At 58.4% G+C, this 24,437-nt stretch overlaps 1 protein-coding gene across 2 annotated transcripts in view; it reads right to left on the bottom strand.

The window, feature by feature from the left end:
* NTN1 (netrin 1) overlaps positions 1 to 20,007 on the bottom strand; it is an 85,244-nt gene extending 65,237 nt beyond the window's left edge. For both annotated transcript variants that reach the window (XM_084492215.1, XM_084492216.1), the window contains exon 1: positions 18,754 to 20,007. In XM_084492215.1, coding sequence (XP_084348341.1) covers positions 18,754 to 19,777 — 1,024 coding nt within the window. In that variant the 5' untranslated portion in view covers positions 19,778 to 20,007. The remainder of the gene's footprint in view (positions 1 to 18,753) is intronic.
* Positions 20,008 to 24,437: the final 4,430 nt, after the last annotated feature.

Here is a 24,437-nt window from a genome sequence, read left to right as displayed (position 1 = left end):
GGATGGAAATGGTGAGGCAATGGCCAGCCAGCCTGAGGAGTGGGGCTGGAGGTCTCGCCCTGCCCCAGGAGGACTCGAGAGGAAGCAAGTTGTCCCTGTCCCAGTGCCAAGCATGGCAGGGAGGTCGGGGAAGGTTTTCTGGTGCTCACTGGCTGTAAGAAGAGCTTCAGGAGCAGAGACATGGGTTGTGAGAGGGAGGGCAGGAGGACAGAAGATGAGACACGGTGCAAAGGTGATCTTGCGGCAAGACATCAGGATGAGTGTCAGTGCCTCTGCCCTTCCTGTGTGCACCCCATACAAGCAGTCTCTGCTGCACAGCACTGAGCTTGGTGGCCAGCAGTGCTCTTCAGGAAGGCCCATAGCATAAATGGGTCCTGGGTGACCTTAGAACCTTCTGATCTTAATGAACAGGTAGGCAAGGCACAGCACAACTTGGTTAACAGCCATGAAGGGAAGAAGGATTTCTAAGAAGGGAGTTTCATGGAGAAATTATGTTCTCTTGGTTTACTTCTGGAAGAATCTGCTTTTCCCACAGGACACATTGCCAAGAGAAGATTGGGGCATTCAACCTGCTGCAGTATTGAGCTTCTTCCCACTTCCATAGTTTGGACTGGAGACCTCAGAGGTCCTTCCCAACCAATGTGTCCATGACTCTGCAACCACACCATTAGCACGGGGTGAGGAGCAAAGATGTCAGCAGTCATTTAAGGAAGGCTCACATGGAGCTGGTAGGCCTGGACAACACACCACTATGAGCTTTCCAGGAGAACATAAAGAGACCGCAGCTGCAGCAAGGGACTGCAGGCTGTTGGGTGTAGGCAGCATCTCCAAGCAGCCATGTCATGTAGTAATGTCCATCCAACACACTCTGGCTGGCCACGTGCCCTCCTGATCAGCTCATGGGGATAGCTGTGTTCCCAAGCCTTGCTCCCGCGGCAGCCCCGTGTGATTTTTACAGCTTACTGTCTGTTCAAGAGCCAGCCGCCCTTCTGTCTCTTAGTGCTGTGTGGAGGTGGGTCTTATTTCTGCAGCTGGTGCCAGAAGCCTCCTCTTCAGATTGCACAGTGATAAGAGGTGACTGGGGCTCTTTATGACATTGCTTAACGAGCTGATGACATTTTTACGAATGAAGAAAGCACCGAGATGATTACACTTGTTGATTCTTCAGAGATGTCAAGACTCTTTCCTGACCAACAAACCCTGTTCACATTCTTCTCATTAGATGCAATCTTTGCAGTGCACTTCCTCTTCCTGCCTTCAACAAATTGTCTTCTGCTGACCAGCCTGAAGCCAGAGGTGGGAATAAACTCCCCATCCTGCTGGGAGCCTTGGGCCTCTCTGGCGTTGGAGGGGACAGAGGTGTCCACGGCACTGTTGGTGCCATGGGATGGGCAAGCAGATCCGGGTACTGGCTGATCTTGTCTTCTGTTCTGGAGAGGGATGCAGTATGAGCTGTGCACAAAGGCACTGCTGAGTATGGCTCTGCAAGAGCCAGTCCTGCCTCCTGAGCGGATAACACGGCTTTGAAAGAGCAAGTTAAGTGTGCCAGGGTATATGAAGACTTTGTGAGGGGCTTTTCTAAAATCCCACACAAGAGGCTGTTAAGGAAACCTGGTAACCAGAGGATAAGAGGCACATTCCCATCTTAAAACCAGACTCGGTTAGCAGAGACAAAGAGTTCGAACCCTGGCATGCGGGGAGGTGAACAGTGCCTGGGGCGCCGTCATAATTAAAAATAATAACAGTGAGCACTTTCAAAGCACTCGGTAAACATGATTAACTAATTAGTCAACTCTTTACTAATTAACCAGTCACAGGACTGGTGTCGCTCAATATGTTTAATGATCCGGAGAGAGGCTGAATAGCTCGGGGCAACGTCTGCGGAGGCGCGGGAGCTGCGCAGGGGACTGGTGGGGAGGCTGCGATGAGCTCGGGACAGGAGGGGATGCTCAGAATGTGCTGAGGACAGGGCTGTCCTCCCCACCTCCCCATTGGGAAGGGGACTGGCTGTGTGTCTCCCCTGGGTGCCCGTGGCTAATGTTTCTAGCTATTTAGGTGCATTGAGATGCAGACAGAAGATTTTTGATACAGACAGAGGTTTTTAGATATACCTGAAACCAGCCCAGTCTGAGATCTGGTGGAGCAAAGTGTGCATCCCCAAAACGCCGTGCACCCCAGACTTTGGGTTAATACTAACCAGCAGAGAAACAGGGACAACAAGCCCCCTCCCTCTTCCCTGTCTGTAATACCAGTGCAGGCACAGGGAAAAGAAGAGAAGCAGGACCAGAGAGCCTCTCTGGTTGTCACTGAACTATCAATTTCTTGGTCCTCCTCCCCTTGTGCCTCAGTTTCCCTAGGGCAGGTGCTGCAGGTGTGGTGCAGAACAGATGTCACGCTCAGATATTCTAGAGTCTGTCTGCTTCTAAATTAGGGCTGCAACTGGAAATTCCCCAAAAGACATAGAGGGCTGGTTTTAGCCCCACTGCTTGCAATCACCTTACATCTTTCTTCCTCTGTGCCATCCCCTGCTTCCTTCTGCCTGCAAGCACAAACCCCAGCGTTTTTTTTCTCAAAGGTGCTTCTGGTGGCCCCAGGCTGTCTCTGTGGCCAGTGACAGGTAGCACACCGGCAGGTAGCAGCAAACCAAGAGCACACCTACAAGTACACACAACCAGGACGCACAACCAAGGGAAAGCTGCTCTTGCTCCTAGCTGGCAGCTCCAGCACCTCCCAGGGCCCTGCAGGCACCTCTCCCCCCCTGCCATGTCCCTACCCGTCAATGTCACCTTTTGGGGCTGACTTAGGTATCACCTGGCTGTAATTTGGGCACATACTTTCCAGGAGGCTCACGTAATTGTACATGGCATTGCACAGCATCACAGGCTCATCCAGAACAGTTGGGTGCAGCTGTGCCCACAGCTGTTAATTCAACACCTAGTCTCACAGAGCGCCTTCATCTCACCACCAAAAGGACTTTTTATGGGTGGGCTTTTCCATCAGCAAGTCCATCTGCTTTTTTCCATCAGCTTTTTTCCATCAGACATCCCCAGCAAGTCAGGGAAGGCACCGGGGCAGGACCTGGTGGTTCTGTAGGACATGATGGCACAGGGGGCTCTGCACATGGTGGTGGAACATCCCACTGTTCCTGGAGCTGCTGTGCCTGAAAAAAAAAATAATCCTTTCCACTTTCTCTTAGCTGGCTCCTGGGCTTTGAGAATGAAGTCCTGCCACTGGGCAAGTGGCTCCCTGCTGAATGACCGCCTCGCCACTGGGGTAGCCAAAGGGTTTGACAGCAAACACTTGATTCTGCAGTTACCAAGAGAGAAAGAAAGAAAATTCTCCCATGCAGAACAGTTTTCTGAGGTCAATAGAGAAAACCCTGTGGCCTGAATACCCAATCTGGGGAGGCCGGGGAGGCTGGCAGGAAGGCTCGGGGTCTGGGTGTCTGCGCTGTCACACTTGTAGCCAGGTTACCATGGCTCATCCGCAGTGCATCCACACCCCGGGGGGCTGCTTTGCGCCCGCATTCAGCCTTTCAGCGGCTCCGCTCCTCAGCATTGAGGAGGACAGTTGATTTGCAGAAGAAAAGCCAGTCCTTAGTGGTCCTGTCATGTCATCGCCCCGGGGGTTCACAAAGGACCGGGGGTACAGCCCAGAAGGGAGCTGCCCTGGGCATGGTGCCCACTCCCCTCCTGGGCTGGGACACCGCTGGGTCCCCGCATGTCCCACCAAGGGGACCTGAAACACGGCAGCAAGATGTGGCCACATTGCCTTCAATCCATGGGCTCCATGAGCATCACGCTGTGCACAGCAGCATTTTGGTTCCCCGGGCACAGGTAACACTGGGGACATGGTGCTTCCAGAGCCGTGAGGCAGGAGGGACACGGGCATCCTGATTTTGGGGGTTCCCTTCCTGAATGGAGCTGAGCCCCAGAGCAGGGTGCCCAGAGGGGATGCTTGGGCCACGGGCAGCACCCCACGGCTCTCTTGGGGCTCCCCCCACCGAGCTGGGACATTGTGGTGGCAGGGCTGCTGCTGGGGGAGGGGACCTGGGCGCCCACCCCCCTCCTCCCAGGGGAGGCAAGCGGAAAGAAAAGCTGCATTTCTTTAGAAAGCAAGGCCTGACTATGGGAAGGGTCCCCGTATCCATGCAGCTCTCCCGGCCTCCCGGTCCCCTTTTAGTAATCTCACTTCTGGGCCTGAATTCATTCAGACATTGTGGAGGATTAGCTGACCTTTCTTTCAGCGGTTGGTAAGCTGGCGATGTTAAAGCTTCCCAAAAATTAAGCTCTCAGGGGGCTGTCTCCGAGGAGGGAGCCTGCAGGGCTGCTCAGCCACAGCGGCTGCGTCCCTGGCAGGGACAGACCTCGGGCTGTCCTTCGGTCCCAAAACCAGAGGTTTAGGGAGGCTGGGAAAAGCTGTCGGAATGAGTGACACTGTCAGAGCTAGCGGGTGGCACGAGCTAGCAGGGGCAGGCTGCTTTGGCATAGCGAAGGAGCGTTCACTCTGAAACCTAACAACGACTGGTGGCTTGGCTAGCGTTTTGCTGCAGAAAGGCCTCAAGCTGGGTCTGAGCATGAGGATTTATGTTAAGCTCCCGAGCTCAGACGTGACGGAGTGACACACAAAGTGCTTCCCGCAGAGGGGGGAATGTGCACACGGCGGGGCCGCGCTCCCCTGGCCAAGAGAATCTGATGCTCGGAGCGGCTGCTTGCAAATTCACCAGCGCGAGCAAAGCTCGTGCGCAGCCAAGCCCAACCTTCTGCCCAAACCCGGACGGGGAGAACAAATTGCACAGAGGGAGAGCAGGGCTTCATCCAAAGCCTGTGGAAACCAATGATTGAACTAGTAATCATTTCTCCTCCTCCCACATGCTTTCTCTCTATCTAATTTGAACCAAGGCGTTTGGGATGCAGAAATAAACAAACAAACCCAAATGTCACAGCAGAAACCTCCGAGCCTGACTCAAGCAAAGCTGTTGCTGTTCCTCTGCTCCATCCAGCTAAGCTCAGTTATTTTACAGAAGCTGCGATGGGGTCGGGGCGGGGGGATGCCGTTGTTATCCATTTAAATTGCTCGTTTAAATGGGCAGCCGGCTTCTAACAGGGCTAATTTTATAGGCACCATAACCCGCCGCGAGAAGTTGCTTTTATGACTCTCAACTCCCCCTGTCTCAGGCAGGAACATGGCTGCGTCCCTCCCGTGGCACGGGGCCGCCGCTCGCGCACAGCCCACGGCGTCGCTAATTCAGAAAAATAAAACTGTCTTCTGAGATATAAATTAGATCATTGCTCGGGAGACGAGCCGCTCTGCTCACCCACAGGGCTGCCGCCGTTGGAGAGCATCTGTTGCAATTACAGGTTCCTCCAGCCCCGTGTGGGACAAATGACCTCCCGAATATTTCGGCGGCAGCTGGAGCTCACACAAGCCCTCCGTGTGCTGCATGTGGCTGAGCAGCGAGTGCCTGCTCTGCGGCCAGCCCTGGGCTGGGGCCCCCTTGTCTGAGGATGCCGGGGGACCGGAGCCCCTCCGAGGGGAGCAGAGCCGGGGCTGGCACCTTGCAGCGGGCGCCGGAGGCTGAGCCTCTCTCCCTGTGGGTTTACACGGTGCAAAGTGCACCTCTGGCACTAGAGAAGTGATATTAATTGCCCGTGAGAGGAAGCGTATAATCAGCCTTCAATGCTGTATAATTACACAGAAATTACCAGAAGAAATTAATTCCAAAAGGTGAACATATGGGCTGCAACGCCGGCGCTGGGTTCTGCCTCTGGTTACTGCCACTCATAACTGAGGGCAGAATCTAGGCCAAAAGTGTGTTTTCTTGTTCATGATTTATTGTACCAAAATGTAGCTGGTAATGAAAACCGCGCTCCACTTAGCACACATGCGACTTCCAGCAGAAATGCCAGCAGGAACTCCTTTTCCTCCTCCCGTTGCAGCTGCCCATGCAGCAAGGATCCCCGGGCTCTGTGCGCGGTGACACAGAGCTGTCCCCAAGCCCGGTGGCCATGCCACTCGCACCCTGCTCTGCCCCCCCAGCCCCAGCCTCTTCTCCTGCCCCACCACAGCAGGTCTGAGCCCTCATGCCTCCTGGATTTGGGATTATTTCAATGAGCAAATACAAATCCAGCTCCATGACCACCCCACTCCGCAGCACCCATGCAGGGTCCAGTCCAACCTCCGTGGGTGCTGAGCACCCAGAGCTGACAGGAGCCATGTGGGTGAGAACTTTGCTCCTTTCTGGTCCAATCTGCTGCTTCCCAGCCTTAAAAATGCCCTTTTTCTTTTTCTTTGTTTTTTTTTTTTTTTTTTTTTTCTTTTTCCTTTTATTTGTTTATTTTAATTTTTATGCATGCAACTGCCGTGCACCAAGCAGTGGGACGCTGCTGAGCTGAGCAGGTGCAGAACATCCTGGGGAGGCCCCGCAGTGCCAAAGGGACCCTGCAGCCCTCCTGACCCCCCCTTGCCGACATGGGGCAACCTGTGGGAAAGCGATGGGAGATGGCTGAGTGCCATGGCTGAGCCCCTCCGCCGCAAACGGGAATTCATTTGCATGCCAGCGCTGTAGCTGGGCGCTTTGCAACACGGTGGGAGCATATCAATGGGTCTGGGTCTTCCGTACCGCCGGCAGCGCACTGCCCGTGGAGAACCCCCCCGGGAGTTAACACAGCGGGTGCCCAAATGAAACCCCGGTCCCCAGGGTGGCAAAAGGACGGCAGGCTGCAGCACGAGGAATTCAGGCATGTGGCACACTGCGGCCAGACAGGGCTGTGGCCTCTCCTCTGCTCCCGGAGCTCCCCGGTGGGTCCCAGGTGACCACGACCGAGGCCCCGCTCAGGCGTCACATCCCCGGTTTGTGTGGCCGGCCGGCACTTCCCACTTCTCTTTCAGTTCATGGACACCCACACATTTTCCAGGGACCCTGCAGGCACCTGGGGCTGTGGTACAGGGCAGCTTCCACTGCAGCCACCCCACAGACTCCTTCAAGGTAATCTGTGACCCTGAGAAATTAATTCTGTTAAGCAATTAACAGCAGCACATCTGAGCCCATGGGACCTGCTTAGTGCCCAGGACCTGAGCACAAACCACATCACCCCTGGTCAAAGCAAGCTAGCCCAATTATTGTCAATAAATACATTTATTCCAAACATATACCCACTTTGCATCTCTTTATATTACACAGCTGCTCTGAAGGGCTGCTGGAATAAAGGAAAAATAAAGTCTGCGAGCCTTCATGCCTCCCTGCTTCCCTTAGCAGGGCTGGCTGAATCGCCGTTGCTATTATTGGTGTTGTGATTGTTGTTGTTATTATTATTGTTATGATTATATGCATTTCATTCTCTTTTGGGTTATGAATAATTTATGACTCTGCCTCCAGCCCCTTTCAATGGATTCACTATCCAGGGAGACTTGCTGAATAATTTGGATCATTCGTTTTCAAGTGCATGGGCTGCCGACAAATTGTTCGCTTTTCATTCCTGGGGACATTCATTGGTCACCCAAACCAGGGGATTTCTTTGGTCACCCTGAGCACGTGATGGGCCGTCTGGGGTTTTGTTGGGATGGGTTCTTTTTTATTGATTGGATGAAACTTGGTGAAGTGAAGAGTACCAAACAGCTCGTTTGGGAGGCTGGATTTCTGGAGAAATCAATTTGTCACATTTTTGTGACCATTTGGTGGCTTCACGGAGGCTTGTGAAAAGTAAATGTTATGGAGTAGATTAAGCACTGTTTAATGTCTTAAAAGCATTGCTATTTGCTGTTTGATTCGATCAAAACTGTGATATGGAGGATTGTTAAGCTTTTGCTTCCTTGTTGTTAACTACAGAAATATTGAGATGTAAGACGTGGCTGCCTCCTTGCCTAAAATCACAGGAACGAGTGGATTTTTGAAAGGCTTGCATTTGAGCATATTTTGGCATTAACAATCATGTGAGTGTCGCATGCCCCTGTAAATCAGGCTCTGACTGCTGGGGCTGGTTTTGGGACCCGGTGGCAGAGGCATGCCTGGGGTGCTGTGAGGACGAGCCCTGCTCCTCGCCCTGCTGCTGCAGCACGGGATGGAGACATCGCCGCCGGTACCCACAGCTTGTCTGGGCTGTCCCCACCTGGACATCCCACAGCACCCAGTGCTCCATGAAAATCATTAGGCTATACCATGCGCAGCTGCAGAATGAGCTGACAGCAAAGCTGGGTTGGTCCGCAGACTTTTATCCCCATTCCTCTAGCCCAAATGATGCTCCATGTCCCCAAATGCCACGGCTTGAATGCAAGCCCAGGTTCACCTGGGAATTAGCAGCCTGTGGGTCACCGCCATGGCTCAGCCTGCGGCACGGGGTGACTGAGACCCCGCGGAGCATCCCACTGCCCACCCCACGATGGTGCAGGATAACCAAGTGGTGCTGGGGCCCAGAGCCGGGGGGGCTCATCGGCTCCCGGCCCTGCACCGCCCGCTGCCTGCTTAGCCCCGATTTACGAGCAGCGTGTGAAGGACAGACACTGGGCCGCTGGGCTGAACAATGCGGGAATATTAGCCGAGTTACAAAAACAAACAAACCAAACCCCGCCGGGAGCCCGTTTCATTTATCTTCTTTTGTCCGGTTTTGCTTCAGCGTGAAAGTCGCCCTTTCAAGTCCAGCAGTTGTGTTCCAGCCCCGGCGGGTAGCTGATCCAAAGCGTTACACTGCGAGCTTCCCAATGGCATGTTTGCACAGTTCAATTCATTTCTAAATATTCAGTGGAGTTTCCCTCCCTCCTACCCTCCCAGGACTTTTTGCCCAAGAGCCGAGGGTGTAAAGTACAGGGCCGGGGATACTGGTGCACAGAGCCTTTGTGTGCAAACACAAGCTGCTGTTTGTATTTGCCTTCACACTGTCAGAGCTCAATTGTGTGCAGAGCAATGCTGGCTACCAGTCTGCTTTCAATATCCGCTCGGCCATCCCCGCTGCCAGAGAGACGCTCCCCCTCCCCGTCCGCTTTGAAGCAAAGTGATTTAATTTCATGAGACTTTCGGTAATCACGTTACGATCTCCAACATTAACCAGAACTGACTCCCTATTGCAAAAGGGCGGGCGAACGACCGAGTAAACAGCCCGGCTGGGGACAGCCTGTGAGGAGGGGGGAAGGCAGAGCCCCCCCGGCTGCCCGCCTGGTCCCGCACCGCGAGCAGCAGCCCCCGGCCAGCGCTGCGAGGGAGAAGCCAGCTGCAGCATCCCGACAGTGCTCTACAGCCGCTCTCTTATTCCTCCTGCACCACCATGGCTGGTTTTCAGAACCAAAACATTTTCTCCCCTCTGTAACTCTCCAGAGCTGTCTTTTATCATCTTCTTCCTCGTTTCAGTTACAGAAACCTCTGCCACACTCCAGGACTGGATTTGGTCCTGCGACAGGCTCCCTCTGGGTGAGGAACACCGTGGTGCCCAGTGCCCGGCAGAGCCAGGGCTCGAGGGATGGGGACAGGGGTCTGGGGCAGGTCTAGAATGAAGAAGAGGAGGCAGAGAGCTGGGAACGCTCTGGTCTGGCCTGCAGTGGTGCCTCTCCCGCAGCCCTTCCCTCACTGCATGCATGGTGAAAAGAGCATCTCCCGACCAACCCCAGATCATCCACTGGACCCCAAATGAAAGCAATTCTGGGACTGCAAGAGCAAACCAAGGTGCTGCATGGGGCTGCTGGGAGATCCCTGTTGGGTGTAAAAAAAATCCCTTTTCCTCATCAAATGCATTGTCCATGCTCTCTGCATCTACTACAGCTCAGCTGCTGCAGACTGGACCCTCAATATCCAGATGGCTGACATTAAGGGACATTAATTTGCCCCGTGGAGCTGCCATGAAAATAAAGTCATACTCAGTTAAAATGAAGTGGGGATCTTGACGATTCATGCAGCGCTGCAGAACGCAGCCTGGTAGGGATCTGGTTGATGGATGGCTCAGAAACAGTAGAGGGAAGATGTCACAGGATCCTCATCCATCTTTCCATCCCAATCCATGAACTTGGCATACAAGGGCAGGTGTAAAACCAGTGACGGGGTCAGAGTGGCTGGGCAGAGCCCAGCACACAGCCCGGGGAGCAGCTCTCCTCCTCTGCTGCTCCCTCTCTGATTCCCACCTGGAAGCACTGTCAGAGATAAGAGAGCCCTCTTTTTGCTCCATCCCACACCATTATTTAACCCATCCCAATAGTTCCCCACAGCAGGTCAAAAAAGGATGAATGTGCTATGAAACAGACCTGGCTGCTCACAGCCTGCCTTGGTGCCCAGCTGCTCCTCACATCATTTGGGCCCTTTCCAGGTGAAACTGGGGGTGCTGGGTGTGGGCTGCTGGGTGTCCTTCACCCTCTCCCCCGACGGGTGAGATGCAGCAGCTGTGCCCCTCAAGCAGGGAAAATATTTTTCTCCAAGACACCCCGAGGCTGCTTGCCCCAGCAATCCCTCTTGTGCTGACATTCCTGTGTGCTGGCTGCACAACCTCATGCTCACTGCTCATTTTTGGCCCAGGACAGCAAAGATCATCCATTGTGCACCACACCAGCTGCTGAGGAGTGGGGCTGGGGCTGCTCTGCCCTGTGCTGGGCTCTCCGGGTGTGCCACAACCTGGTGGCAATGACCAGTGGGTGAAGCAAAAGGTCTCTTCCAGCCCTTAGCCTACTGCGAAATACTTTAGGATAAACCTGTACAAGATGAGGGTAAAACTGTTTTGTTTGTTTGTTTGTTTTTTTAATCCCAGCCTATCCATGTGGGAGATACAGATATAAATTTCAACCCTCTCATCATTTACAAGATGTTTTGAAAAAGTTTGAAACTAAAACACCCAGCTGTATCCTCCTCGCTTTCAGAGCTGTGTGTGGGACATGGAGCCGGGCTCCTTCCCTACCCGCTGCTTTCCTGCTCGCTGTGCTCCCAGTGATGTAGCTCCTGGGCAGAGGGAAGGCCACTTTGCAAAGGAAGGGCACACTGTGCACAGCACCAATTTTGTGCTAGCTTTGTGCCTTCGATGCAACGGGATTGCCTTTGCCAGTGAGAACCTCGGGTGCTCAGCACCATCCCTGGGATGGAGGGGATGGAGCAATCTCTCTGGCTGTAGCACCCCATTCATTTTTAAAACCTGGGCACCACTAACATCAATCCCCAAATCCATTTCCCAGCTGAACTGTATGCTTCTTCCATCCCCAAGCCATGCCAACAAGGGTGCCTGTGCTGTCCCACATTTCTTTGGTAACTATCCCCCCAAAAACGACATTTTTCCTCCCCTTGCTCACCCCCTGCATTCTGATGGGCACAGCACAAACTCCAAGCTCAGCACAGACCACAAGCTGCAGGAGCCGGAGCCGAGGTGTGCTGAGCCCCGTCGTGTGCTGATCCCTGCTGCAAATGCACTGCTGAGCGCCCGCTCCGCTCCCGGCTGCTCAGCTTGAGTAGGAAAAGCCTCCCTGTCTCGTTATCAGTCCCCAGGGCATCCTAATCCTCCTATAAATGAAAGCTGTTATACTGATATCTTTTTAAAAGCCTGCATGTCACTTCCCCATCAGGGGATTTTTTTTGGAGTGCATTCACAGGGGTGAAGCACTGTCACCAGCAGAGCCTGGTTTGCACCAGGTGAGGATCTGACCCCATTTCCTTACATGCTGCATGTGGGCACCTGGTTTTAGGCTGAGCCCAGGCTGAGCACCGGGGCCGCGAGCTGCCCGGCTCCACGAGGCAGCGGAGAGCTGGCAGCGGCGCTCGGGGAGGGGAGGTCGGGTTGTGCAAAGGAAATGTCACCCGCTGATTGCAGCGGCTAAGGCCAAACGGCAGCCACCACTGCGGAGACACCCTGGGGACGGAGCAGATGTGGCTGGCTGAGTGTCCCCGAGTGTCCCTGGCTGCTCCTCACACCTCATCTGCAATGGGAAGCCCGTCTGAAGCTGCACTGCGCTGCCTTGGCTGCGTCCCTGCCACACAGGGGGAGGTGGGCAGTGCAGCAGAAAGCCCCTGGCAGCAGAGCTGGGCTCATTTTGGGGGTGTTCTCAGTGGCATTGCTCCCCTCAAACACGTCCCCAGACCCAGCAAAGTCCCTGCGATCATGAGGGTGAGGACTGCCTGGGGCCGGGATCTGCCTCCATCAAAGCTGCTAATTGTCCCTGCCGAGCCCTTTCCCTGTGTCCAAACCACCCGTATGGGCTGATCGCAGCTGCAAACCCTCTCTCATCCCTGCTGCTGCCTGAAAATTTGGGAGATATTGCCTGGTGCAATTAGGACAATGCCTCAGATAAATGGTGTGCATGGGGAAGAGTCCGAGGTCTGCAATCTCTCCGTGTGGCCAGGGCTCAGCCCCGTAGGGATGAGGGCTGCTGATTCCTGTGCTGCAGGCAGACCCATCAGTGCTTTCTAGAGAGGGCTGACCGTGGTATTTGGTGGGTCCTGAGGTTGTCTTGGGTTTGTTTCTGCCATCTGACAGCAACACAGGGCTAAATATTTGGTGCAGCCCTCTGCAGCGCTCTGAAGGTATCCAGCTGGCCTCCAGTCCTCAACAACTCCTTCCCCCTGTGTGTCCCGCAGGCAAAGCTGGCTGGGGAAGAAACTCATCACAGCACCCCAAATCCTCCCAAAGGTCCCCAGGAAAGCCCCTCCACTTGCACAGCTCCACCCCAACACAAATTACCCCTTAAAAATCATGAGAGCTTCCAGAAACACAGCACCAAAAGCCGGGTTTGTCCCTAGGAAAAGGAGGGCAGCAGCCCCTCACAGCCAGAAATCCCATCCCCGGGGTGAAGGGGACATACATTTGGAATAGAAAGAAGGGCTCTCACGTCCCAGCTGCCCCACGTCCCAGCCCAGGTACGAAGGCATGAATGCCGAGGGAGATTTTCCAAGCAAAGCCCTGCAGGCAGCGGCCACTCGCGAGCCGAGCCCTCGTGTGCTTTTTGCTCCGTCCTGGGCAGGAGCACGTCCCCCGGGCGGTCACAGAGAGTTTGCCGAGGCGAGGACAGCGCTGGCTGAATAAGGATGACATGCTTTGGCCCAGAAAGAGGAGGGCAGAGATTAGCCGTGGACAAGCTCAAGGGAAGGCAAGTGTCCAACCCCGAGTGCCAAGCCTGGTTTTGTTTTAGCCTTAACTGCGCTTTTTTGTTTGTTTGTTTGTTGGTGTAAAAACCTTTCTGTTGGAAATCAGTTTAACTTTAAGCTTCCTGAGAATAAAAGCCTGTGAGAAAGCTCTGCCCATGCAAGGCCCACTTGGGAGGCTACAATGGGAGTCTCAGCAGCTTACGGGCCCATATTTCTATGGCTACAGCACCCATCTGCTCAGCAATACCGTGTTACCCGCATCTCGTCCAGTTCCCCATGCAGAACAACCCGCCGGGAGCAGAACCAGGACTGGGGGACAGCAGATCCTCTGCTCCATGGACAGCACACGGCCGTGTGAGGGGTGCAGCCTGGGCAGGTGTTGGTCCAGCTGCTGGGGAAGGTGCCAGAGCCGTGGGGTTTGCCTGGGCACCGGGATGCTGTGCTGCTGCTGCTGAACACCTTTCCTGTGCCAAGAGCAAAGCTGTCTGCACAGCCCCATCTTAGTCTCTATATAAGAGGAAACTGAGGCAGGGGGGACAAGACAAGCCCGAATATAAGAAACGATGACCATCCTACATATCCTCCATAGGTACTGGGTGGTATGGGCCCCCAGCAGCTCCAAAATCCACCGGTCAGCCTCGCCTGGCTGCCTCAAGCTGGGCACATTGTCGGGCTGTGCTGTCCCAGCTGGGTGCAGGGGATGACACGGGCACCCTGGGGACCCTGCATGAGCACCGTGGGGATCCTCTGTGGGGACACTGGGGATCCTGCAGGGGCACCTTGGAAATCCTGCTCAGAGCCTTTTTGTTCAAATAGGAAAAGTCTCTGCTTTACAAGGAGAGAAGGGATGCTCGCAACCTTCCCTCTGGAAGAGCCGCAGCAATACATGGGGTAAATGCTGGGGCAGCTCTGCCCCTACTCATGGGACACTTACAGAGCTGCCTCCCAAGCTGGTCTCTGCCAGCCACGCTGCTCCTGCCCCAGCTCCTCACCTCGAGACCACTCACAAAGCCCAGAGCCCCCTCTGGAGTGAAGAAGGTGGCAGAAGGACATCTCCCACCAGCCCAGCCCTGCCCGCCCGATGGGTCTGAGCCACCATGAGCCCTGATGATTAAGGTGGGCTAAAGAAAAAGGATCACCAAAGTTTCATAAGGGACACCAGGAATGCCCTGAGAGGAAATCCTACAGTCCCTAGATCCCTCTGCAGGACTGGAGCGAGAAGAGCACGCTGCTGTGGTGCGGCTGGGGCAGCACGCTGCGGACACGGGAGGGTTTGATTTCCCTGGTTGTGATGAGGATGGAGGGGAGCCTAACAGCTGCTACAGTCAGCACTGACCGGCAAATATCTCCCTGAACTGCCACGGAGACGATAAAGGTCCAGCCCCAGGTTTGTCTGGGAGGAAGTTTTTCATTGAGAATGTCTGGCAGCCTGGTCTCTAGTAATTCCTGGACCCCTCCGCCTCGGAGATGAAGTTTCCTCTCAGCTGGAGGAGAGGCTGGCTCGCAAATTGCTCTGACAAGAGACGTATCACAGCCTGGGAACCCCACCGCAGTGCTCGCCGCAGAGCAGAGCCTGTCTAACACCAGGCTTTGCACGCGTCTTGTGCCAAATCCCCTATCTGAAAACACAATATGTTTCCTTTTTCTCACTGCAATTGCACTTGTTATTGTTAAATGCTCTCTAGGCATAACAGAAGGCCAAAATCCAAGAGGCGCCCGGCACCTGCAAACGCCACTGACGTCAGAGAAATGTGCAGGTGCCGGGCGCATCTCCTGTCCCTGCAGGGAAATGCTGCGGAGCGCCCGAGGCGGCACTGGGAACCGCGTCTGGAGGCTGTTCCCAAAGTGCCTGCAGCCTGCACTTGTCTGGCAGAGCTTTCTCCGACCAAGGCAAGTGCAGTGGTATTTATGCAAGGGAAAGTGAGATTTCAAAAGTGTTTCATGGCTTTTTTGTCCACATTCATTTCCAGCGCTCAGAATAACACCGCGGTCCATGAGAAAACGTGGGGTGGTGTTGACCGAATTTACTGATGTTGCTAAACCTGGTTGGAGCTGGGTCCCTGGCTGTTTTCGTGCATCCACACAAGCTCACCAGCAGTAGAGCTCTGAAGGCGTTTCAGTTCAGCCTTTTCCAGCTGTGTTCTCCTCTCACAGGGGAGCTGGAAGCTTCATCAGGACAACATGGGTTGGACAAAAAGCGGGGCTTGGGCTGGCCGGACTCTGAGCTGGCCCGACGGTGCTGAGCACTGCTGGGGAGACGGAGGATGGAGAGCAGACCTCCCTGACTGGCTGAGTGATTGCAACAGCTTCCCTCCAAGCTGTGTCCTCCCTGGAGCATGTTAGCTCCCAGGCGCCTGGCCAAAGCCAGACTGTAAGGCCAAGCTCTACGTGGAGGAGTTATTTGCCAGGTAAAGTCGATGGGAACCTGAACCAGAGGGAAGTTCTGCTGGCTGAGCCCCTTCTGCTGGAGCAGGCCCCTGGAGAACATCTCCTGGGGCCGTGTCCTGTCCTCTCCCTGCATGGTGCCTGGGCTCTTGCAGGCAGCAAGAATTGATAAAGAAAAATTAGATCTGGCTGGTGAAAAACATTCCCGTGGGAAATTTTGACTTTTTGTCAGAAACTCCAGCGCGTTTCTTTTTCAGCCCCAAATAAGCATGAATAGGAACAAAGATTCGGTTTTGGCAGGGGGAATGGGCTTACCAAAGAAAACACCCAAATTTTCAGGCAGAGCAGACACATTCTGTCATTTTTCTCTTTGGTTGAAAACCCAACTTTCCCGAAAAAGAGCAAATTCAATGAAAAAGTCAGAACTGCTTCTCACACCTCTGGCTGGTGCAAATTCAGTAGATTTGGCTAATTCGCCTGCCCCCTTACCACTGCTGCTCATTCACCTCCTTCTCAACCTCTTCAAGAGGTTGAAGATCCCTCCGGAGTGTGGCCAATGGCATCACCACCACCATCATCTGCAGACTTCCTCACCGCCTGTCCCTGGCCTCTGCCCGGTGAAGGCTGGCACCCGCAGCCTCCGAGTGAGCGCAGAGGCTGACTTTATCTCTGGGTTTGGGAGAGAAATCAGGGTGGGCTGATGGTCATGAGCAAGTGGGTGGGAGCTGAATGGGGTTATTGTGATCTTTATCTAGGGGGATTATTCTGGGCCGTGTGGGCTTGGCAGGCCAATGCAGTTGTTTGGCCGTGGTTGGTGTTGCAGACTGATAGGTATGGCCCCAGGGAATCTGCAGGAAAAACAGACTCAGGAAAATTGTTTTACAGTAGCTTTACCATTGCAAAACATTCATTTCCCAGCAAACTCTGAAGAAGAGGAAAAAGCCTCGGAGATTTTCGTTTGCAGAAGTCTGACACAGCTAGAACTGTGCATGGTCTGAAATGCAGAGCCTGGCACGAAGACACACACTTTACTGGAAACTGAAGTTTATTGGAAGTAAATTGGAAGTAAGAAAGATGGTAGGCACACAGGGCCAGCACGATGACTGAACAGTAGCTTTTACAGGGGCAGTTCAGGGCGCTGCAGAGCAGACAAGGATCTGGCAGTGACCTGGGGCACCCCGAATTTTACAGCACTGCTGATGGAGAGAACTTTCTGCGAGCAGGGAACCTGTCCCGGGCTGCGAGATGGGGCAGAAGCCTGGGGGAAGCTGAGCCCCTCCAGCTCCTGGCGGGGATGCTCACCCCGGGGTGCCGCTGGGATCTGTCCCTGCCCGGTGGCCGGGGCGCGGAGCCCCTTCCACAGGCGCAAAGCACTGTTCACAGAGGAACCCCGCAGGGACAGAAGGAAAACCGGAGATAAATCACGGCTCGGCTCTGTTCGCACGTCCGAGCCGCTCTCCCCGCCCGCCTCCCCCCGGGGCCCGGCCTCTCCCCACCGCCGCCGCTCCGGAGCCGCCCCGACGTGAGCCGCAGCCCGGCGGAGAGCGGAGGCTCGGCCCGGCCCGGCCCCTCGTCTTCCCCCCGGGGCTGAGCAGCGCCGCAGCACCGGGGGCACAGCCGGCACCCCCTGGGCTCCCCCGGATTCCCCTTTCCCTGCACCTTCCCGGCAGCGGCACGTGGAGCTCCCCGCGGCCGCCCCCGGCGGGTCCCGGTGCCCCCGGCCCCCGCAGCCCCCTGCCCGAGCCCGGTAACCCGCGGCCGCAGCCCGGCTTGGCCGTGCCTCGGTGCTGAAGGCGCCGGCGAAGAAATTGTGCTCTCTGCAAGGGACACATCTGATTATGATTTGGGAAGAAAAAAAAAAAAAAAAAAAAAAAAAGGAAAGAAAGCAGAAAAAAAAAAAAGCCAAAGCCCAACCCGGCCGCTCGTTGTTGATTTTTTTTTTTTTTTCCTATCGTCGGAGCTGCAAATGTTTTGGAAGACGGGGCCGAGTTTTCCGTGTAAACAAGGAGGCTGCGGGCGGCGGAGTGCCGGAGACGCGTTCCGGCGCGGCGGGGCGAGCCCTGCCGAGCCGAGCCGAGCCGAGCGGAGCAGAACCGAGCCGAGCCGAGCCGAGCCGAGCCCAGACTCCGGGCTAGCTCACCCCGAGACCCCCGTCCCACGCAGGACCTGGCACGGCTCCGTAAACCGGACTGAGAAGGGGACCGGCAGCGCAAGGGCAGGAGTCGGCGGGGTGCACGGGGCTGCAGGGGAACTGCCCCCAAAAACCTCACCCTGTGCCCGTCTCCCCCTCGGGTTAGCCCCGGAGTTGGGGTTCGCTTTCAGCCCGGACGGCACGGGTTTCTCGCCAGGCACGGAGCGAACCGGCCCGTCCCGGAGCGCTGCTGCCGCTGCCGTTTGCTCTCGGGACCCGTTCCCGTTCCCGTTTCCGTCCCCGTCCCCGACACCTCCCGCTGCCCGCCCGGGGCCGCCCCCACCTCAGGGCAGGACGAGGACCGGGACTTCGCCGAGCTGCCCCGCGCCCGGCCGCCTTCTCTCCCTGTCCAGGACCGGAGCCGTTCCCGGCCCCGGCCGGGGCTCCCTGCGAGCGCCGACCCCCGGCACGGATACCCAGACCCCAGCCCAGGACAGGGGACCCTGCCCCGCCCGCGCCTCTCCGAGCAGCGTCGCGCACGACCGGGGTTTTGCCATTTTGCTCCGTGTCCCCTCTCCCCGCGCTGATTTCCACCGTGTCCCCTGTCCTGTCCTTCCGAGCCGCCCGCGGTCCCTGCTCCGCTCTCCAGCGTCCCTCGGTGCCCCCGACCCTCCAGGTGCCTCCGCGTCCCGGGCCTCCCGCACTCCCTGCCCTGCACTCTCGGGTCGTTCGGCGCTCCGTGTCCCCGTCGCAGACCCCTCGCCGTCCCCTGCCCCGGGTCCCCCGGGGTCCCCGCTCTGCGCCTCGGGGTCTCCCTTGCACCTCACCGATGCGCTCCCGGCCGCTGCTGTGTCCCCTGCCTTGCGCTCCCGGGTGCCTCAGTATCCCCTGCTCCGCGTTTCTGTGTCCCTGGGAGTCCCCCGGGTGTCCCCTCCTTTGCCCTGCATTTCCGGCTACTCCCGTGTCCTCTCCGCGTCCCGCTCCCCGTGTCCCCGCGTGTCCCCGCGCCGCTCCCCGTGTCCCGGGATGGCCCCGGCTGCCCCCGCGCCTTTCGCTCCCTGTTCCCGCAGGTTCCCGCCGCGGGTTTGGGTGCCCGTGGCTGTCCCCTCCCTCGCCGTGCCCTTTCGGGGGAACCCCAGCGCCCCTTCCCCGGGGTCCCGGCGGTGCCCACGCCGTGCGCTCCCACGCGGGGACTCACCCACGCACTCGTTGGCCTCCCGGGCCGTGGCTCTCTGCCAGGGCCGGTCGTAGTGGAAGGGCTTGCAGCGGTCGCACTCGGGGCCGGCCGTGTTGTGCTTGCAGTCGCACACCAGGTTGTCGTCGCGGTCGCGCACGCAGCGGGACGCGTGGCCGTTGCACTTGCAGCGCCCGCCGACCTGCAGGTCGGACACGGCGTAGAAGTAGGAGTCGCGGGCGAGCTCGGAGTCGTCCTCGTTCTCGTCGCCGAAGGTGTGGAGGCGGCTGAAGGTCACCTTGATGTCGGTGGCCGTCACCCAGTCCTGCAGCACGGGCGAGTTGTCGAAGTCGTGGGCCGTGGGGCGGCCGTCCAGGGTGCTGAAGGCGATGAGGCCGCCGGAGAGGGGCCGCACGTCGGTGTGCGAGTCGGTGCAGATGGCCTCCTGCTCGTTCTGCTTGGTGATGGTAGCGCGGCTGGGCTTGTTGTACATCTTGCGGCACTGCGTGGAGTAGAACTGGAAGGGCACCCAGGTCTTGCCGTAGTCCATGGACTTGTAGATGGCCATGGACTCGGGGCGCGGCGAGCAGAACTGCAGGCTCACGTAGGTCACCTCGAACTTCTTGCCGAGGGAGAGGGTGAGGGTGACGTTGTGCGGGTACTGCACGTAGCTGTCGGACTGCCAGCACGTCAGGTTGTGCGGGTTGTTGAGGTCGGTGAGGAAGGAGGGCGGGTGGGCGCGCTTGGGGTCGGAGGCGTTGCAGAGGTGGCAGGAGCGGACCTGCTCCTCGCCCTTCTCCGTGACCACGCAGTACCGCGACGGCGGCTTCCCGCAGGTGCTCGACACCTTCACCTCCTTGCCGAAGGCCGAGTTGACGAAGTCGGGGATGCAGCGGCGGGGCAGCCCGTGCTCGTCGTAGCAGGGGTCGGGCTGCGCCGTCTGCACGGCGAACATGCTCAGCCCGTGGTAGCCACCGCGCAGCGGCTGCGCCAGCCACGCCGCGGCCAGCAGCAGGGCGAGCGGCGCCTCCGCGCCCCTCCGCGGCATCCTGCGGCCGCCGACCTGCGCGCAGCAGCAGCGAGGGACCCGCCGGGCACCCGCGGGGCCGCGCCGGGCTCTTGCGCGCAGCTCCGCGGGGCGACGCGGCCGAGGGCGGCGGGACGCGGGGGGCGGCTCACGGAGCCCGGAGCATCGCCCGCCCCGCGGCCAGCCCCGCGGAGGAAAGGGGGACGGCGGCGGCGGCGGCACCACAAAAGTGCCGCTGGCGGCGGGGCTGGGTCCCGCCTGCCTCCCGCCCCGGCTCTCGCACGGAGAATGACTGGCGGTCCCAGCCCCCGCCGCGTTTGAGGTCATGCTAAAGGAGTGACATTGCGCTCAAGGAACAGAACAACGACATCCACTGGCGGCTCAGCCAGAGACACGCACAGGCGTCGGGGGGGGGAGAGGGGGGAAGGATGGGAGCGGTCCCGCCGAGCCCGCGGTGTGTGTGGGGGTCCCGCCCCGCCTTTTCGGTCATGGGCCCCCCGAGAAGCCGGGGAAGGGCCCAGCTCTGGCCGCCCCCTCCCACCGCCGCGCCGGGGGACCCCCGCCCTCGGTTCCTCCTGGCCGCCGCCGTGCCCCGACGGGGCCGGGAGAGCGCAAAGCCGCCGAGGCTCCGTGCGCACCGGGCGGGGAGAGCCCGCGGGGGTCGCGCACACCCGTGAGGATGCCGAGAGGGCCGGGATCGGGCCCCCTCCCAGCTTCTCGCTGCCGGCATCTCCCCCTCGCCCCGTCCCCGAGTCAGGTCGGGCCTGACCCCTCGGCACGGCGGGGGCTGCCCCGAACAGACGAAGCGGTGCCGGACACGGCGTGGGGACCCGAGGCAGAGCCCGAGCGCAGGTGCCCGGAGGGGGCGTCTGTGCCCGTCCCGGTCCCGGGGGACTCCCGGCCCCTCCGTGTCCCAGCCCGTGTGATTCTGTGAGAGAAAACCAGGTGCCGGGAAAGTTTCACTCGGGGAAGTCTCGAGTCCTCGGACACGATTCGGTAGCTCAGGGGCCGGCAGAGCCCGTCAGGTTATTTCAGAGGCCCGGCACAGCCCGGCCTCTCGCCTCTCCCCCTCGGCTCACACCTTGTGGCTCCGTCTGCCCACGGGAGGAAGGTGTTGAAGGGCAGCACTTGTCCCGCACCGGGCCGTGCCCAGCCCCAGGCTCCCCTCCCCGGCCTCCCCAGCCCCGTGCCCCCCGACGGCCGCCTCCTCTCGGGGCGCTGAGCCCCCCGCTGCCCCGACGTGCCGGTGCCGAGACTCCGAGAGCAGCGGAGCCTCCCGGCGAGCAGCCTCCCTGCCGGCCTCCCTGCCTCCTTCAGCCGCTCCCCTTGATTAAAAGGGCACTTTTATTTTTCCAACCGACGTGCCCTTTCTCGGAGCGCTGCCCACGCCGTGTCACTCAAGCGGCCGGGCCCTGGCACGGCGGCGCGACCCCCTCCGCTGCCAGCCCCGACGGGGCGGCCCGAGGGGACGGGGGTGCCCGGGCAGCGGCGAGCCCCGCGCCGGCCTCCGCCCCCTCCCCTCCGCCCGCCCCTCTCCCCGCTTTGAATTCCTTGCCACCGAGCTGAATAAAAGTGGTTGTTGTAAATTGAATTAGTGCCTGATTAATCTGCTCCCGGGCCTGCTAGCCCAGCGGGGCGTCTTTGGCAATGCAACCGCCTTCCCTGCAGGGCAGCGGGGCTCCGCAGCCTCCCTGCCCCCATCGCTCCCCCTGACCCCCCCCCGGCAGCTCCGCGGCTGCCGGGATTTGTTAACTCTTCCCCGGGAAGCAGCCCCTCCGCCCTGCTCCCGACGCCCTTGCTGCTCCGGCTGCTCGGCCTTGGCCAGAGGGAGACGCGTGTGGGAAGGATGCGATCGACTCGGGGGGGTCCCGCTCCTGCCGGTCCCACCCGAGCCGTCCAGGAAGGCGGTTGCAGCCCCTGCCGGGGCACACACACGCAGCCCGGTGTAAGCCAGCCCCGCTGCACGCCACAGCCTCCCCTCCGCGGAGTTTTTCCCCCCGACTGCCCCACAACCTGCAGGGGCCAGGACCGGGCTGTGCCCCTCCAGATGACCGAGCCGTCGGCTCAGCATCGCGTTGCCCAGCCGGGCACCCCAAATCTGGGCCAAGGGACCCCCCCAGGGGTGGCTGCTCTCAGCATGCCCCTTGTCGTGTCCGAGCTCCCCCTCTGCCTTCCGGGCCCTTCTCCTCCGGCCACGCGTGTCTAAGAACAGCCCTTCCCCACGGGCCCTGTGCGGGTCTCCTCTGCCCGTGTGCGGGGTCCGTCCGGAGCAGGTGTCTGTCCGGGTCTGTCGTTCTCTCCAGTTTTGTTTTTTTTTGCTCCGGCTGCCCCAGAGCCCGCGGCCCCCTCCCCGTCCCCGCGCTGCCCTGTCCGGACGGGCAGAGGGGGGATTTTCGGAAATTTCTTAAAGACCCACGACTGATCCCAAAAGCAGCTCTTACGGGCGGGATCGTGGTGCCCGCAACCCCGACACCGCCTCCCGGACACCTCCCGGCCCCTCCAGCCCAGCCTGGACCAAGACTTCATCACCTCGGGGTAAGGAGGGATGAAATAATACTAAGAAAAAAAAAGGAAAAAAAAAAAAAAAAAAAGGCGGTCATCGTTGAACTCCCCTGCAGCCCCGAGGTGCTGTTCAATCCCCCCTCGGGTGTTAATTTAACGACCAGCCGGCGCTGCACCGGCCGCCGAGCGCAGGCTCTCGCCTCCGTGCTGCCCGTCCTGCAGGCTTTGCTCGGCGTTTCCCAACCCTCGGCGTTTGCAATGGCTCTTGCGGTCATTAACGTGATTTACTGAGGCTTTCCTCTAATTACCTCTCCCTCGAGCTATTAAACGCATGGAAGCAGCTCGGCGGGGACCGAAGCGCAGCTCCCTGCGGTCGGTTCCGAGGCTGCCGCTTCCCCCCCGGGTCAGGGGCCGGGGGATGCTCGGGGGGGGGCCCAGGCCGTGCCCCCCAGCCCAGTTTTGGGTTGTTCTTCCCAGCATTAAACACCAGCCAGCCCCGCTCTACTCCCGGGCATCCCCGAGAGCGGGATCCAGCGCCCCGACGGCGAGCCCCGACGGGCCGGGGCAGGGCCGAGCGGCCCCTTTTTTGGGGGGAGAGTAAGAGAGGCGAAGGGTTTTATTTCGGCCCCGCCGTGGGCAGAGGGAAAACGCGGCCCCGGCGCTCAGAGCCTGTTTTAAAAGTCAAATCGCTTCGGGTCCCCGCAGCTCGTCCACTCCTCGGGAACAATGCGCTCCCCCTGCCATCGCCCGGCCTTGGATTTTGGGGAAGGGAGGGGGAAACCCAACCAGATCTTCCCCTCCTCAAATATCTGGGGGCCGTCCCCCCGGCGGGGACCGGGAGCGGCTGGAAAAGCAGAGAAGACCCGGGTTGAAATAATCAGGAGCGATTTATTCCCCTGGAGTGACAGTTCTTTTGAGCAGTTGCCGAATGGCAGTTTCTGTCTTTCTGAAAGCTTTTCTTCCAGATTCTGTTCAGATTAGGCTGGGGAGATGAATGAGGCCATTATCCAGCCCAGTAGCTATTCTGAAATGCCAAATTAATTACCAAGGGCTAAATCAAGGCGATGGGGGCTGGAGGGGAGGGGGGGCAGCGGTTCGAGGTGTGAAAATATCTCCGCGGGTTTTAAACCCGGGCACGGGGGCGGCACCAGGACCCACCCCCCCTGTCCCCCCCCCCCCCAAAAAAAAAAAAAAAAAAAAAAGGGAAAAAAGGAAATCCTCACGCTGCAGGTGCGGGGGCAGAGACCCCGGGGGGCTCCGCTGCTGTCCCCCCCGTCCCGTCCGCGGGTCCCCGGGCAGGGCAGAGCCCGAGCCGCGGCCGCTCGCCCTCGCCCCGATGCTCCCGCTGCGAGCGGAGCCCGGGGCTGTCCCCCCGGGGCTGGGGCTCCCCGCTGCTCACACGGGTTGCACATTTGCAGGAGCGTGTGGAAACGCGGCTGCAGCGCTGGCAGATAGCAGGATCTGGGAATCTGCCGAGATGTGCCAAGGGAATTAGGCAAGAAGGCACCGCTGGCTCTTCCCGGACTGCTGCCCCTGCCAGCACAGATCGCGACATTTGCACATGACATTTAATTCCCCCCTAAAAGCTCTTCGGCTCCCGGCAGGCAGTTATTGTTATTATTATTACTCTAATACTTATGGTTCTCTCCCAAGCAAGTATCATTTGCACATAAGCCTCTGATCATTTCGCAGATCCCCAGCCCATAATCCGGTTTTCTCTCCAGTTCCCGGGAAAGCACACCTCTGCCTTTTCTCATTTACACAAAAATTGCTCAGTTTAGCGATCGCTAGGTAGACCTTGACTATCGATTTCAGCACGGGGAGAGCTGGCCATGCGGCCGATGCTAAATCTTCTTCAGCAAGCGCACATGGCCGGCGACATCCCGCCTCAGCCTGCTGAAACCCCGGGCAGCACTGCTGGCAGCAGAAAGAGCACAGCTAGGCAAGGCTTTCCCCTAAACTAGACAGTCCTTGCAAACGAAGAATAAGCTACAGGGAGGTTTCCCATGGGCTGAGAAGTGGGCTGTAGAAGGAATCAAGCCTTTAATGTAAATTGGCCGTGGCTGGCAGAGACCACTGAACACTGGGCTATTCAGCATCTCTGTGAACCTCTAATGATCAACTTGGATTTCAATTATTCACCCAGAATTGCCACCAAGTGAGATAAGCCCCTGGAATA

The sequence above is a fragment of the Aythya ferina genome (assembly GCF_964211825.1).
Source record: "Aythya ferina genome assembly, chromosome: 18".
NCBI lineage: Eukaryota > Metazoa > Chordata > Aves > Anseriformes > Anatidae > Aythya > Aythya ferina.
This window is presented reverse-complemented; position numbering and strand designations above follow the sequence as displayed.